This window comes from Megalopta genalis, chromosome 10 (genome assembly GCF_051020955.1).
Source record: "Megalopta genalis isolate 19385.01 chromosome 10, iyMegGena1_principal, whole genome shotgun sequence".
Taxonomy (NCBI): Eukaryota; Metazoa; Arthropoda; class Insecta; order Hymenoptera; family Halictidae; genus Megalopta; species Megalopta genalis.
Window position 1 is genome coordinate 12255716 of NC_135022.1, and position 16865 is coordinate 12272580.

The window sequence follows — 16865 nt, forward strand, 5'->3', positions numbered from 1 at the left end:
ATTGCGATTTCAAAGAAAATTATACAGATAACATTCTCAGTAGTAGTGCAGCTGTGAGACAAAAGTTTTCTTTGATAAAGAAAACTGTACGCATATCCGTCCTTATTTGCGCATTCTGGTTTCAACAGTTCATTGAAGACGACAAAACTACGTTCAGTAACTATGAGATATAAAACGTTATTATTTCTTTTTCTCGCACTTTGTGCCATTGGTAAGTGTTAATAGTGTACTTTTTATAATATATCAACAAGTATAGCAAGGAAGGAAAATTTTGTACTTGTTTCATTTATCAATAGTCATGTGTATTTTCTTCTATAGGTATTATCGATGCAAAAAAGATCAATTCGAGTAGATCTCGTAGTTCCAGTAGATCTCGTAGTTCCAGTTCTCGCGGATCCAATTCACATGGTTCCTCGAGTTCTCGTGGTGGTTCCCATGGTAGCAGTTCTAGTGGTGGTTCCTATAGTAGCAGTTCTCGTGGTGGTTCCCATGATAGCAATTCTCATGGTTCCACTGATTCTCATAGTTCCAGTGGTATGTGCAATATTCTCGATACATCCAGTAGTATTTCTATTCCTAGATATTTAATTAATATGAAACTTATTTTGGATTTGGAAACTCAAGAGGTAGAGTGTCTGTCTCTCATTCATCACATATGATACATTGTATCATCACTTATTTTTTATACAATATGTTATGAACATTATAGCATATCACACAATTCTAGGCAATGGCCAACGTCATCAAACCACGAACGTTAATACAAATTTCCTGAATGCCGAAGGTGGAGGAGCTACACGGCCAGGTAAATTCTACATATTTGAAATACAGAATTCATTATATAAATCGTGAGGAGTGACTGCACGCTGATTTTTCGCAGAAACATCACATCCATCGTCGACACGTCCACAAACAGGTCAAATTGTTCATCATGATAAATTAGGAACTATAACAGAATCGAAACAAAGTGCGCCTCCTTACGCACCGTCTGCAGGAATAACCACAGTTCCCAAACAAGGTATATTTACCAGAAGTTACATTGATAAAATAACATATCGCAAAATATAAAGTATATAACCATTACCCAGGTTCCAACCAACCAAATAGTCCAAGTCAACCGCATCCTCTAGGCAACCATCATCGACATAATTCGGCTCAAACACATACAGTGAACAGTTCTCAGCCCAATTCCAATCAACCAAATAGGCCGAGCCAAACGAGTCTTCCATGGAGTCATCCTTCTTCAACTTCTAATCACCCAGCGTCACAGGGTCTTCCACCTCCTCCAATCGGGTTTAAAAATCACGTGTATCCATCTTATTCTCCTCCGATTCATCAGCAAAATTCGATGCCAATGGGAAATCCGTACGCTCTACATTATTCGGGAAACGTCCAGACTACCGGACCAATTTACAATCCACAACCCCAAATGTTTGCACAACCTGCGATGCAGCCATTTGTTCCTGGTCAAACAGTGTTAATCATGCAACCAGATCATGGCAGTGGTCGAAATATAGGAGACATGGTTAAAGAAGCGCTTATATATTCTACAATCAACGCGGGAATAAATAGGCTGATCAATCCTGTTCATACTCGTGTGGAAAGCAAACCGGACAGTCCTCCAACGACTACAACTCACATTACATACAACAATTACTATACAGATAGTACTGTTCCACAAGGAACCGTTAACGGCGGTATTGGTACGGTTCCTGCTGGAAATATTCCAACTGGAAACATTGCAACTGGAAACATGGCAAATGGAAACGGAGTTGCACCGACAATGCAATCTACTCCAACAACAAAGAATCAAACTAATTTATCTGCTGGTTCCAACCTCAACAACAATGCACTCTACAAGATTTCTGATAATGAAATCTTCAAAATAACGGAAGACATGTTCGCGATGTCAAACGACATATCTAAATACATAAAATTAAATTTGCAGAAACAGTCTACATCGACCAACGTGACGGATGAAGCTAAACAGCCGTACGTCGAAATAATTGTTTTGGCTAGTTAATGTCGAGATTCCCTGATGCCGTCTTTGTTTTTTCGTTTTTAATGTCATTTTATAGCTTGTTCCAGGTAGACCCAGCGGTGTTGGCATATCCTTCGATTTACGTAACGCATACTTTGTATGATAATTACGAACACGACTTTCAACAAAAGATAAATCGCACTCAAGGAATAAGAGAACATGAGAACCTTTTGATAGACACATACTTGAATACGAACGTGATGGCGATGGCTATGCAATGGCTAGGGGATCGTGGATTCATCGATCCCGACGACTTTGAAAGAAAAGACGTGCTTCGACGTATCTGGTTTACGACCTTCAGCGGAAGCACATGCGGATTCGAACGCGTATTCGAGTCAGAAAATTATGGCACTGCGATCATTGGCGTTCAAGATTGGCTGTATTTTGCGAATCGAGAATCCTCGATGCGTATAAATTACATGGGCTACATGAATCAATTGAAACTTGGAAATGTAAGTAACTAAGCAAACGCTCGGTGCAAAATTATTACTGGAAGTAGAACGTTCTGCATTCATGGTACCAATCGTTACTTTTCAGAATGCTTCTTTATTGAAACTGAACTTCGAAATGGACGGAATCGTCAGACCAAACGCGACAATATTCGTGGGTACTACACCTGAACTGGAAATGGCGTTGTACACGATATGTTTCTACGTGAGATCTAACGATCTATGCCCGATTTCGCTCGGTGGGACAAGATTCGACATTTACACCCATTCGTTTTTGTATTTTGGAAACTTAGTTCTTGATCTTGGTATTCCTGTATTTAAGATAGAATGATACCGGTGCTGTATGTGCGGATATGAGTCTCGACGCAATTAATGATATGTTGTAAATAAAATAGAATTGGCGAACATGAAAATCGTTAAGAAATTTGTAGCATTAAATTTGTATATTATCTATAAATCGAAAGTATGTAAGTATACAAATATAATTATGATCTATTATATGCCTCGGAGTATCTTCAAACATTTCTGGTAGCGCGGGACTTCAATGACTTAAAATTTAATTTGCGCTGAAACATAAGGAATACAATTACACGATGTTTCCGTAATAATTGATTACATGATCGATGATTGATGATAGTTAATTGAATAATTACGTAGTAATCGATCTCCTATTATGGAAAGATTGTGCGCGAATATTAACAAAATGTTTACAGCTCGGAACCACGTCATTGCCATGGTTGCCTCACAAAGAGCTTCGCTCGTTCCGCGAACTTTGTCTCGGTGTCGGATCGCTGGATCCCTACCACTTGATCTCGATCGCGTCAAAGATCGATGCAAGGAGAAAGCCCCGGACAGACGCAACGCTGCAAGTCCGAACCGAGTTCAGCGTGTGCAAGCGTGAATGTTTCCGGTTGGAAGCGTTTCAGTAACGGGCCAGCCGTCCAACAGTCAGCATCGATCTTCGCGGAGATCCTAGATCGCATCGTCGCAGCGGACAATCTCACAAGAAAGCCGATCGAAAAGGAAACTAGATCATCGGGGAAGCCAAAAACAGGCAGCATGCGTAACAAGCTGCTTTTGCTTTGCACGATCTTCGCCCTGCTCGTGGTTGGTAAGTGAAAAGTGGAAGCCGAGTCGTTTCGAATCAAAACAAAGGATCTTTTCGTCACGTGAATGATTCGTTTTACGCAGGCATTCGTATCACCGACATCCGACAATGAATTCGCGTCATCCAGAGTGTATTTAGTCATTTTCATCGAGTAAATATACGTGTATTCGTAATATCGGACATTTGCGATCAAGGAAACGCGAGTCGACTAGCTGATAGACAAGGAAACTTTCGTAAAAGAGAAACTTTTCTGCGTTTAACGGGATCGAGAGAGATCCTTCGCGCCGCTAAAACTGACGAATAAATTTGATCTTTGTTATCCATAGTCCGCTGTGCTACGAGGTGGGTTTCAATTTTCTCGGCGGTTCGGTTGTTGTCTTCGTCAAAGGAGAACCGGAAAGACGAGTGCAAAATGTTCTATCGACTCGGTTAATCGGTTTACAACGCGGAATTGCATGAAAATAGTTCGCAGCGAAGCCGGGGGCAGGGACAATTGCTCTTGTACTTACTCGGACGCCACCAAGACGCGAATGATTATTCACTTGTCCACGTTTAATAGGACTGAAGGAGCGTTCACGTGTACGTCGCAGAAGCGCCTTACCGGTTCTAGAAAGTCGTGGCCATGCGACTGACATTGAGCACCTAATGACTTTAAAGCGGTTCTCTGAAACTTGAAATCCGCATCACAATAGTGCTCCATCGGGCAGAATTCATCGCGATGACGTGTTACCGTGACTAATCCGGCTCTAAATCGCTGCTGAATAAACAGTAAATAAGCGGCGTCGACCTGATAACGTCTACGCTAATCAATTTTTGAATAGTTTTGGTTATTGTCCTTCCAGCCTCGCTTTTACTTTGCTAGCTGGTAAATACAGTGATTTGGAATCGGGATTGTACAAAGTCGCGATAACGCGACCGTGTTATGTTTTAATGCTATGGGAAAGAAAAAAAGAGACTTATGTAATCTTTCTCTGTAGAGAATCGAGTGTACTAGAATTTAAATGACGAAACGGTGACGGAAAAGAAGTCGACCCCGCTATACTTACTATCTGTTTTGTGTATGACATTACAAGAAGAAAAACGTTTTATCTAATCGTTCAAGTGAACGCCAGTGTCGCGGTGCGGTATAAATAAATTTAGAGAGTATGGATTTAATGTAATTTCTCCATTATTATATTATCGAATGAAAATTCTGCGAACAATGCAAACATGTCGCTTTTGCTACCAGTTCGAAGGTCGTGCAGGATCGCGGGCACTGTGCAGATATAATCGTGTTAACAATATATCATTATTTTATTTAGCTGGTTGTTAGATTGTTAGAGCCCGGCATCACGATCAATGATGGATCATGATCAGTGGGCGGAAGATTATGAAATATTAGCCGCGTCACACGCAATCTCGCGCGATCGCTCTTCTAATCGCGCAAAATTTCGCGCGTTCGTATGCAACACGTGCACGGTTTCCTGTGTGCGTCCGGCACGGCGAACTTCAGCCGCCGCGGCGGATTTCTGTGAAACGCATCGCGCGGGTCGCAGTTGATTATCTGACGAATACGTAATCGTGGAAACGATTGTGCCAGCAGATACCATTCGTTTCACGGTTCGTTGCTTTCGGCTACAATTAATTCCGTTTGCGCGGATTCGCTTCGCGTATAGATTTTGAAAAATTGCTACTCTGAAATATTTTGGCTTGCACAGGTTGTAACTCGTAACGGTTTGTATGTTTCCACGTTGAACAGCGGACGTCCAAGCTGGTCGGACGAGAGTGAAATCCGGATGGGGCTGGGGCTCGCGGGGGTCGAACACGAAATGGACGACTCCTCGCACCTCGCACAACTCGCAGACCCACAACTCTCGCGTCTCGCAGACCCACGTCTCGCAGTCGCAGAGCTCGCAGTCTCACACCCAGGGTCAAGGTAATTAATGTCCACCTACTAGGTACTCGGTGATGATCCGTTACCAATTCGAAATCTTAAAATGACAAGAGCGTCCAGAGAGACTAGACGAACAATTATTTTCAGCCGGATACCCAAAACAGACCGGCTCGAACTCCTCGCCCACGAACAGTCACGCGTCAGGTAATTAAGGTTCTTCGAATTTCTGTGCGGAGATCTGTGATCAATTCGAAATCTTAAAATGGCAACGGTATCCAGAGACTAGACGAACAAATATTTTCAGGTGGATATCCTCAACAGCCAGCATCGAATCCCTATTACACGAACAGCCAGTCGAATAAGCCTTCGAATCAGGCCTCGGGACAAGCGTACCCGGGCAGCCATGGAGCCTACAACCCTCCGGTGGGTCAGAGCTACAACGCTCCGGTGGGTCACGGTTACAATGGCCCGGTTGGTACCGGTTACAGTAATCCGGCTGGTACCGGTTACAATGGTCCGGTTGGTACTGGTTACAATGGACCGGTGGGATCCGGTTACAATGGTCCGGTAGGTGCAGGTTATAACCCTGGTGGTATAGGACATTCACCCTATGGAGGACACTCTCCCTATGGTGGACAGCCGCACTACAATAATCCACCTATGGGTGGACAGTACCCAAGTTACGGACAACCATCCTACGGGTCTGCGTTTGGTTCTATGGGACCTACGCCTCAGCAGACGATCCTCCTCCAGCAGTCGTCGAAACCAGGCATTGGGCAGTTAGCAAAGGAAGCGTTCGTTTACGCCGGAGTCAGCGCCGGTGTGAATGCTGCGGTGAATCGATTGATACCCGGAGGGATCTATGGCAATAGAGAAAGCAGCGCGGGGTCATCCGGTGTCGTACCACCAGTTTCGCACACCCAAATCACATATAACAATTACTACAACAATGGCACCGCTCCAGAAGCAGCCGCTCCTGCAGCCGCTCCTGCAGCCGCCCCTGCAGCTGCCCCTGGAGCTGCACCCACGGCTCAACCTGCGGCCCAACCTGCTGCCGACGCTCCACAGACTCAACAGAACAACCCTGGCACCAACAACGCTTCACCATCGAATTCCAACTCCCAGGACTCCACCCAAAACAATCCTAATCCGCTGGGATTCGTTACTTCGAACGATGACCTCAAGAAGCTAACGGAGAGCTTGTACCAGAAAGAGAAGGACAATAATGCTTTCTCGCAAATAACTGTGAAGCTGCAGGGACAGAAGAATGACGAGACCACTTCGGACGATGCACCTGAACCGTATGTATCGGACGATTCGGATACATCAGGAAATTATTAAGTTGATATTACCTAGAAGGATGATTGCGACTGTTTCAGCTTGTTGGATGTGAAAGTCGAGGCCTACGATCTTCCGACTGTGAAGGCAGTGCTGGCTCTGCACGATAACTACGAGCTGGATGTCAGGAAGAAAGAGGTAGTCACCCCTGAGGAGCGCCACAAGGAGGCAGAACTTCTTGACAAGATCATGGAGACCGAGATCATGAAGTCTACCATGAAGTTTTTGGCTGAGAAAGGATACATTCCGGACGATGAGTACGAGTTCAAGGACTCTATGAAGCGCATTTGGTTCTCTCAATTCAAGCGAATCGACGGAGACCCATCCAGTTCTGGTTTTGAGACCGTTTTCCTAGCTGAACAGTTCGATAACGATATCCTTGGATTGCATGATTGGATCTATTACGCCAAGCAGGAAGCTGCGAAGAAGCTCAACTATCTTGGATACATGAAAGAGACCAAGCTGGGCGACGTAAGTTATCTACGACGCTCGATCCTTATGCATTCTTAGTTGTTTTATTTTTAATAACTAATTTGTACTCTAAATTGATAACAATTGCAGAAAGGTGCGATCATCAAGCTGCGCTCAAGCCTGAACGGAATAGTGCAACCGGTCAGCACATTATTTGTCGGCACATCACCCGAATTAGAATTTGCTCTGTACACGATGTGCTTCTTCGCACGGCCGAACAGCCCCTGTCCAGTTTCACTCGGAGGAACGGATTTCACGATCTATGTGAGCAGAATCAACTACTTTGGGAAAGACATTTTGATTTCCGCATACCCCGACGTTTAATTCAGTCAATCAAAATTGAAATTTATGCATTAATTAAATAGACTTAGTTACTTTTTAGATCGAATACGTACGGAATTGTAGTTTCTGTATAACAGTGTGCATATTAATAGATGCCTGCTATCTTATAATGTGAAGATGATCTAGGTTTTTCTATGTGAATGTGTTTGCGAGGATTACCTACCTGGGTAACGTTTTCGCTCCGTTTTTCTGACTCTGGCAGCTCTAGTATAGGCACTATGGATGGTCTCCCATGAGCGCATCGCGTGGGTATCTTTGTCTGATGTAATAGCGTCAAGAGCCACTTGCATTGTTGTAGTGTCAGTGGATCTCCAAATTTGATGGCTCCTAAAATACTCTGAACATTAGATGATAGTAAATACTGCGATGCATTCGAACGAATGAGATTATTCTTGTATCGATGTTTACTACTAAAAAATATACTTTAAGAATTTCCATTTTAAACGCTGTGTACTTTATTTCGAATATTACACACACCGTGGCAAGCTTCTGCTGCGATTGCATTGTGAACAGCGACCGGCAGATCGATAAATTCCTGGTGCCCATTGTTCAGAAAGTTCTGCAGCATTTCGTCTAAAAGATTTTGTACACTCATCTTTAGCTTGATCTCGTCACGGTGGTATTTATTTCTTTTTAGACATTCTGGCACTGTGCGCACCACTATTGTGTTATCATTTGCGACATTAAAATTGATTCCGTATTTTTTTAATTGCTTTCTATTCTTTACAAGTAAATCGCACTCTTCTGCATGTAACTGTACAACAACGGGATCTTTGAGTTTTGCGGAGAGTAGTTCGTTCTTGGTTTGTGACCTGTATACTGTACATTTTAATGGGCTATCGTTAGTGAAAAATCAGTGCATTATTTAAAAATCCGAAAAATATTATATTTACTGCGAAGTAAAGTTTCGTATCGTATTCTCTCGTGAATTGCATGTTGGTCAATCATCAATAGCATCTTTGTATCATTTTGAATTGCTAATGCTACTATTAATTCGTTATTCACCTGGCCCAATATCTAAAAATGATATTTGTTGCTAATTAAATGGTAATAAACTTGTAAAAAATCATTCTCGAGAGAGAGTAGGTTACCGTCACAAATTTTAAAAGATCTTTTCTTAATTTGAATTCGCGGAATCGTTGAGTATCTTTGCACGGACGTATATCAACTTCTTGGTGTAACAAAACATCTGGCACTAAAAGAATTTTAATGTTTCAGACTGTGCAAAATGGTGTAATTGTCTAACTAAAAAGTAAGCAAATTATAAAGTTTAATAAAAACTGCACTTACTGTTTAAACTAGATTTCAATCTGGTCGACAATTCGCTTTCACTCCATTCGTTCATTACATCGGTTCTTGTCAATTTCTTATTGCCTCGTAAAAGTTTGTGCAATTTGTTCGGCAAGAAATCGAAGTGTTTATAATATTGTACAGAGCCTCCGAATTTCTTAGTTTCATTTAATTTGTTCGATTTATTGTCAATATAGGTCCAATTGGACCAGTCAGAAAACGTAAGTGCAATAGAGGCAGGAGTGAACTTTTGAATATCAGATACTTTACTCTTTGGTATTTGACTTGCATTCGTTTCATATGATGGTATAGAATTTCTATTGTCTTTATCAGTATTCATTGCATCAGAATAATACAATGGTCTTGAACTGTGACTTCCAATTGTAGTTCCACAAGGAGGTGGAACTATAAGCTTTGTAGTTTCTTTTTGAACAACGTAACAGACTGTGTGTAGTACGCGATTCTTTTCGGAGAACAGTTTACTGGAAGTCCGCGGTTTTTCAAAGAATACAATACCATTTGTACTGTTTAAACAATTGTATATCAAATTTGTATGCCTTCTAACATTCTTCGAAAGACTTTTAGAAAAATGTATAGTATTGTTAAAAAATATATTGTATATTTCATTTCGAATACCAAATAGTAAATCCTGGATAGAAGGTAAGATCAAAGTTCTCTTTCTGTTCTCCATGGTAAAAATATAGTCTGTGCACGAGATAAACAACAAAATAAAAGTAGACTTCATTTTTGGTATTTCATGGATTCTTGATCCAACGAGAGATCTTACTCTGCCATTAAGGGCAGCTGAGATCATTTGAAGAATGTATGGACAATGAACAGGTCTATTGTTCAGGAAGATATACTGCAGAGCATTTGATTTTGTGTTACTTAGTCCAATGAATGCACTGAACTTTATACGAGATTCGTTGGTGTTGCTGATATGCCACAGATTATCAAATGATATTTCCTTATAATACAGCAGTTTGAAAATTTCTATAGATTCATGAGGCCTACCGATTGCCATGATAACTTTTGATTCCTGGTCATCTCTGATGGAAAATGACACCTAGAAGAACGAAGTATATATAACATTTATATATGAAGATCAATGTAATTAAACCTACTTGATAATTTAATAGAAATTTACGTGATAATTCACTATGGCAATGTTTCCAATGATGAAGTACATCAAGGGTATGTTCCACTTGTAAAATGTTAACTCATGAAGCCCATAGATGCTTACTGTAGTTCCACAGGATGGTCTCCTCTGAATATTGACAATGTTGGGTGACTGACACATTTTGAACACCTGTAGCCAAAAGAAGAGTGTCAGTCTTTAAGTGCAACAAGCATATTCATTACAATAATTTGTATACCTTCATGTATGTTTGAGATGAATCGCGATGTCTAGAACTGATCATCATAACATCAGACAACCTACGAATATTTGCAAGCGTTTGCTTGCGGGTGTTGCAAATGTCCTCAACGCTCCAACCAATCGTGCGATCATTATACTCTGCGACAGCTGTTAATTTGTCTCTCGAGATTCCTGCTCCATTGTCCACCACTTGAACCTTACGTTTCTGCGCGTGAAATCGTATTGCGATCGCTGTTGCCTTGGCGTTCAATGAATTCAATACCTGAAGAGTTCGAAAAGAAAATAGTGATTATAGTTACACGAAAAATTGTCTGCATACCAATTCCAGCACACATTCTGGAAAACTGGTCACGTTCGACGTCGCAATTATCGAGGTTTCCATTTCACGGTTTCTATCGAAAAGATAATAATTTTGAATTCCAACTCCGGCGGAAACCTTTCCACCGATTCATTCGGCGATTGTAAGCGACCAATAGTGCCGCCGCTTTTCAAATCAGCGAAATAGGCTGTCGTACCGTGGATTACCGATCGTCGGTAAGAAGGTTTGTATTTTCAAATGACTCTATTTGACTGAGAAAAGAAATGAAAAGTAAAAGAAATGAATTGAGTAGAACGATACGAACGAGTTTCAGTCGAAAGGACATTGAAAGCAAAACGAGACACGTGTACGGACATATTTATAAAAATTTCTTTATTTTATTGCAACTACTGAAGAATTTTCACATGTCGCGCTGTCGCAGCTTCGCATTCGCATAAATCGTGGAAAACGATGATCGCATACTTTTACACACAGAATACGTGGGTGTTTATACGATAACGACTTCTCTCGGTTTTTTATCCGGCTAAGAGTATTTCGAATACAATTTACGAACGTTTAATTGTGTGTGCGCAAAAGGAAGGACTTCGAATCATTAATGACGTGGTGTATATGTACGTGTGCAACGCGTGGTATCCTATTGATGCTCGTAGAAATTCGAAATGCATATGCCGTGATGACTCCTATTGATTTCGTTCGACGTTCGCGTTCGTGAGTCGCTTTCGAAAATTATTACACTGTTGATCACGTTCTGATAATTAATAACAGACGTGCCTAAATTATATTCCGCCTTACGTGTAGAAAAACTTAACAACTGTAACGGGTATGTCAATATATCCGGCGCCGGTATAAAGTTAACACGTTCGCCGCTGTTCATTTATCAGCTTCGAAATCCTTTCAACTACTCCTACTGTTATTTAAATCAAAGATTGGGCAACATTTAATGCAATTAACGATCAGCTATCACAATTGAAATATTTGATAATCAATTGCAATTAACGATTAAACTTGTAATGCAACTGATATATCATCGCATTTACCTAAAAGTAGGGTACTTAATCGTCAATTGCATTAATCATTAAATTAATTACATTACATCGATGTATACATATAATTAGCTGTTCTACTTAGTCGATTCAAATTTTGATTAAAAGTTAACGATCAATGTTTAACGGTTAATATTATTAATTGATCGGTAAAATCAAAAATTAGTACCCGACTCTGATTTAAAAGTTTCAGAAAGGTTTCAGTGGCGGACGTGCCAACGAAATTTTCCTAATTAAGATAGATCGAATTACGGTTCCTGAGTTTGTCTTTTACAGCACTTACCATCGAACGTCGTTTTACCCTCGTGTTTTTTTTCTTTTTTTTTTTTTAGTTATTCATCTTTTCATGCGAACGTTCAACAAAACGCAACTAAAAGGGAAGCTTAATTTACGTAGAAATACGTAGTTACATACGTACGCATTGGGGCACGTAACGCGCGTAAAAAATGTTTACTCCCGATCTCTCATTCGTCGTAACGGATCAATATAATCGATATTATTACAAATATTACGTCCAACAGAACAACGTTTTTACAATGTATAATTAAAAAGACAAAAAAAGTAGTATTAATAAAAATACGATCGTTCAGATAAGGTGAATCACGCAGAAAAGCTAATCGAGTTAACGTTTACCTGCGAATAATTCCATCTCTCTAACACACACGCTTCGACCAGTGTTCTTACGCATCGGACGTGTACACATTATATATATATACATTGAAGATCGCGAAAAGCATCCCATGAAAACGTCTACTTTAGTTATTGCTGTGTCTCTCGCGGCTCACACTTTTCTGATACATTGGAAGAATAACTTTTCTCCTAATCTTTTTTCTCCTTGGAAAAGCAGACGCTTCGTTCCTCGTGCGTACACAGTATTACGAGCACTAAGACGGTACTTCAAATACCACCCCTGGTAAAATGTAATCATCGTGATTCAGTCATTATAATTATTCGTATATTTGTCGTGAAAATTGTTTGTATTCACGGCAGAGACAAATAGAATAGTAAAACTTGCCATATATAAAAAGAAAATATGAATATAAAAAGGAATCTATTCTTTTACAATCATTCTCAAGCATTGAGAAAATTGTTCAGCAATCTCTGCCGGCGTCCCTTAATTATTTTATACCACGGCTAATAAAAAGAATGGAGTCTCCCCGATGCCAAAACACTGTACCCGTGGGTGGTCGCTTTCCGAGAGTCGTCAGGAAGGAAATCTGTATAACTCACCGACAGTTTAATCATCACAGACACACACGTGTTTCAGATTCTCTGTCGCGATTACGATTGTTAGGCGCACGTGATCTTGAACACTGGTTGCACGTCGCCCTTTCCTTCGAATTTCGTTCACTTTTTTTTTTTCTTTAATTGTTAGGAAATAATTGGAGATCAACGAAACGAAACGATTCCGTTATGAAAGAAAGACGCGCCAGAACATACAACTCACAGCGGAATTAACGGTATACTTTTTCTCGCACCCGAGACGATTATAATTATCCTAATTTTTCCCGAACCTGGCTGATCCGGTCGCATATCAGACATTTCGAGAAAGTGATAGTAGAGGAGAAAAAGAGAGAAAGAGAGAGGATGAGAGAGAGTGAGGAGGGGTGAGAGGGAGGAAGAGGGAAAGGGGGAGAGAGAAGAGGGGGAGGGAGAGAGAGAGAGAGAGAACGGAATAAAACGAGTGTGTTTACAGTTGTTCTGGTTGTTGCGGTTGTAGCGAGCTCGGAAAAAGTCGGTACTCGTAATACTAAAAAAATTAGAAGAACTTAGCGAGTAATATACACGTGGAAAAGCATCGAAAATATCGGATTGAAAGCTCGCCGTCTAATAAAATGGTATTGATGGCTTTATTGTAGTAAAATTATAGTAATAACAATCACATATGGTGTCATCTATCAACGAGATATAACACGCACGTTTGAAATGATGGGGGACATACATAAATAATTTAGACGTATCGTGTGGCTTGACGTAGTGCTTAGAAATCATGTAACATTAAAAATATATATATACATATATATGCGTATATATATTTATATATATATATTTATATATGTATATTTATTTATATATATATATAATATGTATAAATTGTTGAGTTATTTCCTATAAATATCTTCTAAAATCTGGCTTGGCAAATGAATCACTTAGAAACAAATTCTCACAATTTTTTGTTGTCATTATCTTTAGGCACCAATGGTATGCAGACCCTGTCTTTGGTACATACGACCGATTCGATTTTTCTTATTATATCTGAACGCGGAGAGTGCGGCCTCCCCGTGTCTCCCGGGATACGTGTTCAAAGAATTGATTCGTTAGCGATAATGCACTGTCTTGCTTTTGTTCCTCCATCGTTTGTTCGTTTACACATTGTTCGTTACATGGTCAAGTTTCGTCTTTGTTCCAGTCCGATATCCAGGAATCAATTGAGATATTCCTCGATCAACGATACAGTCCTTAAACAACATTCTCGGTAACAAAAACTCAGTCTTCTTCCTTTTTCTCTGGTTTCAAGTCCACCATTGCGTGAAGCTCCTCCGGACTGTATCTGCAATCGAAACGTACAAGTTCAAGGCAAACGTTCCAAACAAGGCGGCAATGGCGACCACGAGAACAACAAAAACAACGAAAAAAGGAAGACAATATCACTGACCCTAGCAGGCTCTGCAAGTCGCAGACGAAACGGTAGACGTACCGCTTCCCAGCGGTCTTATGGATAATGTTCTTGTCGTAATAGTAGCGAAGACCACGACTCAGTTTCTCGTAGTTCATCTTAGGCTTGTTCTTGCGAATACCCCAACGACGCGCCACCTCGTCCGGGTCTGTCAGCTTGAACTCCCATCCGTCCCCGGTCCACGAGATGAACCCTTGGCAGGATTTGTCTGTTAAGAGCTCCAACAGGAACTGCCACAGCTGGATGGGGCCTGAACCGGTGAAGCACGGTCCACTGTCTAGAAATTCAGCCAATTTCAACCTTTGTCGATATCATCTTATAGCGATTTCAAACCGTTAGCGTTCGTTACAGGTATAACTCACTTGTATAACCAGCGATCATCGCGCTCTGTAACAAGGGCTTCTGATCGGGGTTGTTGCCGATTGAGGAGGGATGATGGGGGTTAGAGGAATCCCTGGGACCAAGGCTCGCGAGGAACGCGGGGTGATGGGACAGGTGTTCTCCGATGGGACCAACGCCCCATTGGTCACCGCTGACGCCGCCAGCTCCACCGCCGCTTCCGCTTCCGGGAACCGTTTGGAATGGCGTCGCATCGTACTGTCCGTATCCACTCTCGCTGTAGCCTTCGTGGTAGCGACCTGTTCACGATACGTTCAAGTTTAATCATGATTCGCCGTTGCCGGTGGAGAAAATCGGATCGAATTGAAATCGGAGCTCACCGCGTGGATAGTTCTTGAACGGGGACGGTTGATACTTCGGCTCGAGCTGAATTCCGCTGGTGCTGTAAAACTCTGGCGAACCGTCTAGATTGTAGGGATGGGGCGGCTGATGGTCCTGCGGCAGGCTGTGGTACTCGGAGGTCTCGTCGTACCCGGAATAGTGAGCCGGTGTCATATAGCTCTCCGTGGCGGCTTGGCTGACCCTGAGGTCGCTCTCGTTGGTCCCTGTGCCCGCGAGATCATTGCCGCTCGTCAATGCTCCGCCACCCCCCTGCAGGTGCTCCGTTATATGGTGATTGCTGTAGTTCGCTGCAAGATCGACCACCGTTTTACAAACCGTTTTCAAAAAACGTGTCCGGCCGACGAGCCTCGTTCCATCGAGGCGCCGATACTTACACTCCGTTTTGAGTTGATTTAAGTTCCGTAGATGAATGTACGCGTTGTTCGCGGTGTTGTTGTTATTGTTATTATTGTTACTGTTCGGCGTACTGGAATGAGAGTTCGGTGCTTGAGTGCTATGGCTATGCGGTGGCGGCGGCGAGGTCTCGTCTCTCTGGTTCTCGTCTTGGCACACGGGACTGCGTAAGTGGTTGTAGCCTCCTGAAACCAAACGGAAATTCGTCGTTCAACGAGTTCGTGCTTCGGAAAGCGGAGAACAGTTCACAGGTACCATGGGGGGGCTGAAGAATTGGGAGTTGGGACGTTACGGAGGGCAAGAGGAAATTCCTTCACTCTCTCTATCTTCGAAACTTCCAATAAACAGATTTTTATCGTTTCTACCGACGCCGTAGATCCGGCACAATTTTAATTAAGCTCGTCGGGTCGCGTTTCGAGCTTTAGGGGCTCGCGGGGCGAAATCGCGGACGATCGGCCGAGTATCGATCGTCGGGGGAGGACCGAATGGCTTCCAAACCGCATCCATTGTCTTTCGGCGTGGTGAAATTCGTTCGAATGAACTGGTGGCGAGGATCGCGCGAGGCCACCGGAGGCCACGGGAGGCCACCGGAGGCCACAGGAGGCCACGGGAGGCCACGGGAGGCACGGAGTCTGCAGGGAGGAACTGCTGACACGTGGGCGGCGCGCATCTCGACGATTGGCTCGGGCGAACTCCGCCTATCCTCGACTTCCTTTCCTCGAGCAGGAGAAACAACGTCGCGCAGCGTCGTGCCGCGCCGACTCGCGCGTCCATTACGGAGGCTGCGATCGTTTCGTCCTCGAACGAGCAACGAATGCCTCGCCGAGAATGCGATTTCATTCCGTGCGAGTTCGCGTGATTTCGTGTAACCGCGCGCGCCCGAACGAATCGGTTCGATCGACTTTCGTGAGCCCCGAACCTGGACCAGACACCGGTGTGCCACATGTTTACACTGTTCGGCGTGGTTGCACGGTAGCGACGCGCATTATCGATACCGGGTGAACTGTTTTCAATATGTACGAATCTCGATGCAAAAATGTATGGTAAAACCTCGATAGACATGTGGAGAATCGGTATTTGTTTAATCCTTAAATGCATCGCGTCCCTGTTTGGTAACATATATACAGGGTGTTAAGAAAAAAACCCATTCAATATTTATATGGTATATAGGATACATTGTACTGAGTAAAAAAGCTTTAGTAAACATAAGTCGAAAGGTCAACCGTTTCTGAGATATAAACATTGTTGTTTGCTAGAATCATGATCGACTTGCTTACGGGGATAGTTAAAGAGTCTAGTGTATTTCTCGCCGATAAATGACTTAGAAGAATTGCGTAACCGAATCCACCATGCTTGTCAAACAATTCAACAGAAATGTGGAATTTTCGAGAGAGTTCGCGAC

At 42.4% G+C, this 16865-nt stretch overlaps 4 protein-coding genes and 1 long non-coding RNA gene across 8 annotated transcripts in view; 2 read left to right on the plus strand and 3 right to left on the minus strand.

Annotated features, from left to right (window-relative positions):
• Positions 1-52: 52 nt before the first annotated feature.
• Positions 53-2990, plus strand: LOC117220007 (uncharacterized). Its single transcript, XM_033469609.2, has 7 exons — positions 53-211; positions 319-534; positions 728-805; positions 881-1018; positions 1089-1992; positions 2079-2493; positions 2579-2990. Exons 1-7 carry the CDS (start codon positions 163-165, stop codon positions 2819-2821), a joined length of 2043 nt encoding a protein of 680 aa, XP_033325500.2. The 5' UTR covers positions 53-162; the 3' UTR covers positions 2822-2990.
• LOC117220021 (uncharacterized) lies at positions 2915-3275 on the minus strand. Its single transcript, XR_004490160.2, has 2 exons — positions 3144-3275; positions 2915-3056 (listed from the first exon to the last, which is right to left on the minus strand). It is a non-coding gene; the product is annotated as an uncharacterized LOC117220021 (long non-coding RNA).
• Positions 3276-3306: 31 nt separating this feature from the next.
• Positions 3307-8066, plus strand: LOC117220006 (uncharacterized). The gene is made up of 6 exons (XM_033469608.2): positions 3307-3601; positions 5337-5513; positions 5619-5675; positions 5776-6772; positions 6851-7280; positions 7371-8066. The coding sequence occupies exons 1-6, from the start codon at positions 3322-3324 to the stop codon at positions 7602-7604; spliced, it is 2175 nt and encodes a 724-aa protein (XP_033325499.2). The 5' UTR covers positions 3307-3321; the 3' UTR covers positions 7605-8066.
• LOC117220009 (DNA mismatch repair protein MutL) lies at positions 8036-10759 on the minus strand. Its single transcript, XM_076524731.1, has 7 exons — positions 10610-10759; positions 10289-10552; positions 10060-10221; positions 8913-9978; positions 8714-8817; positions 8516-8639; positions 8036-8441 (listed from the first exon to the last, which is right to left on the minus strand). The coding sequence occupies exons 1-7, from the start codon at positions 10670-10672 to the stop codon at positions 8062-8064; spliced, it is 2163 nt and encodes a 720-aa protein (XP_076380846.1). The 5' UTR covers positions 10673-10759; the 3' UTR covers positions 8036-8061.
• A 205-nt stretch (positions 10760-10964) lies between these two features.
• The window catches only part of pnt (ETS transcription factor pointed), a 220597-nt gene continuing 214696 nt past the window's right edge, over positions 10965-16865 (minus strand). For all 4 annotated transcript variants that reach the window (XM_076524727.1, XM_076524729.1, XM_033469521.2 and 1 more), the window contains 5 exons: positions 15445-15648; positions 15049-15357; positions 14692-14967; positions 14309-14606; positions 10965-14203 (listed from right to left, as the gene is read on the minus strand). In XM_076524727.1, the coding sequence (XP_076380842.1) occupies positions 14140-14203; positions 14309-14606; positions 14692-14967; positions 15049-15357; positions 15445-15648 (1151 nt within the window). In that variant the 3' untranslated portion in view covers positions 10965-14139. The remainder of the gene's footprint in view (positions 14204-14308; positions 14607-14691; positions 14968-15048; positions 15358-15444; positions 15649-16865) is intronic.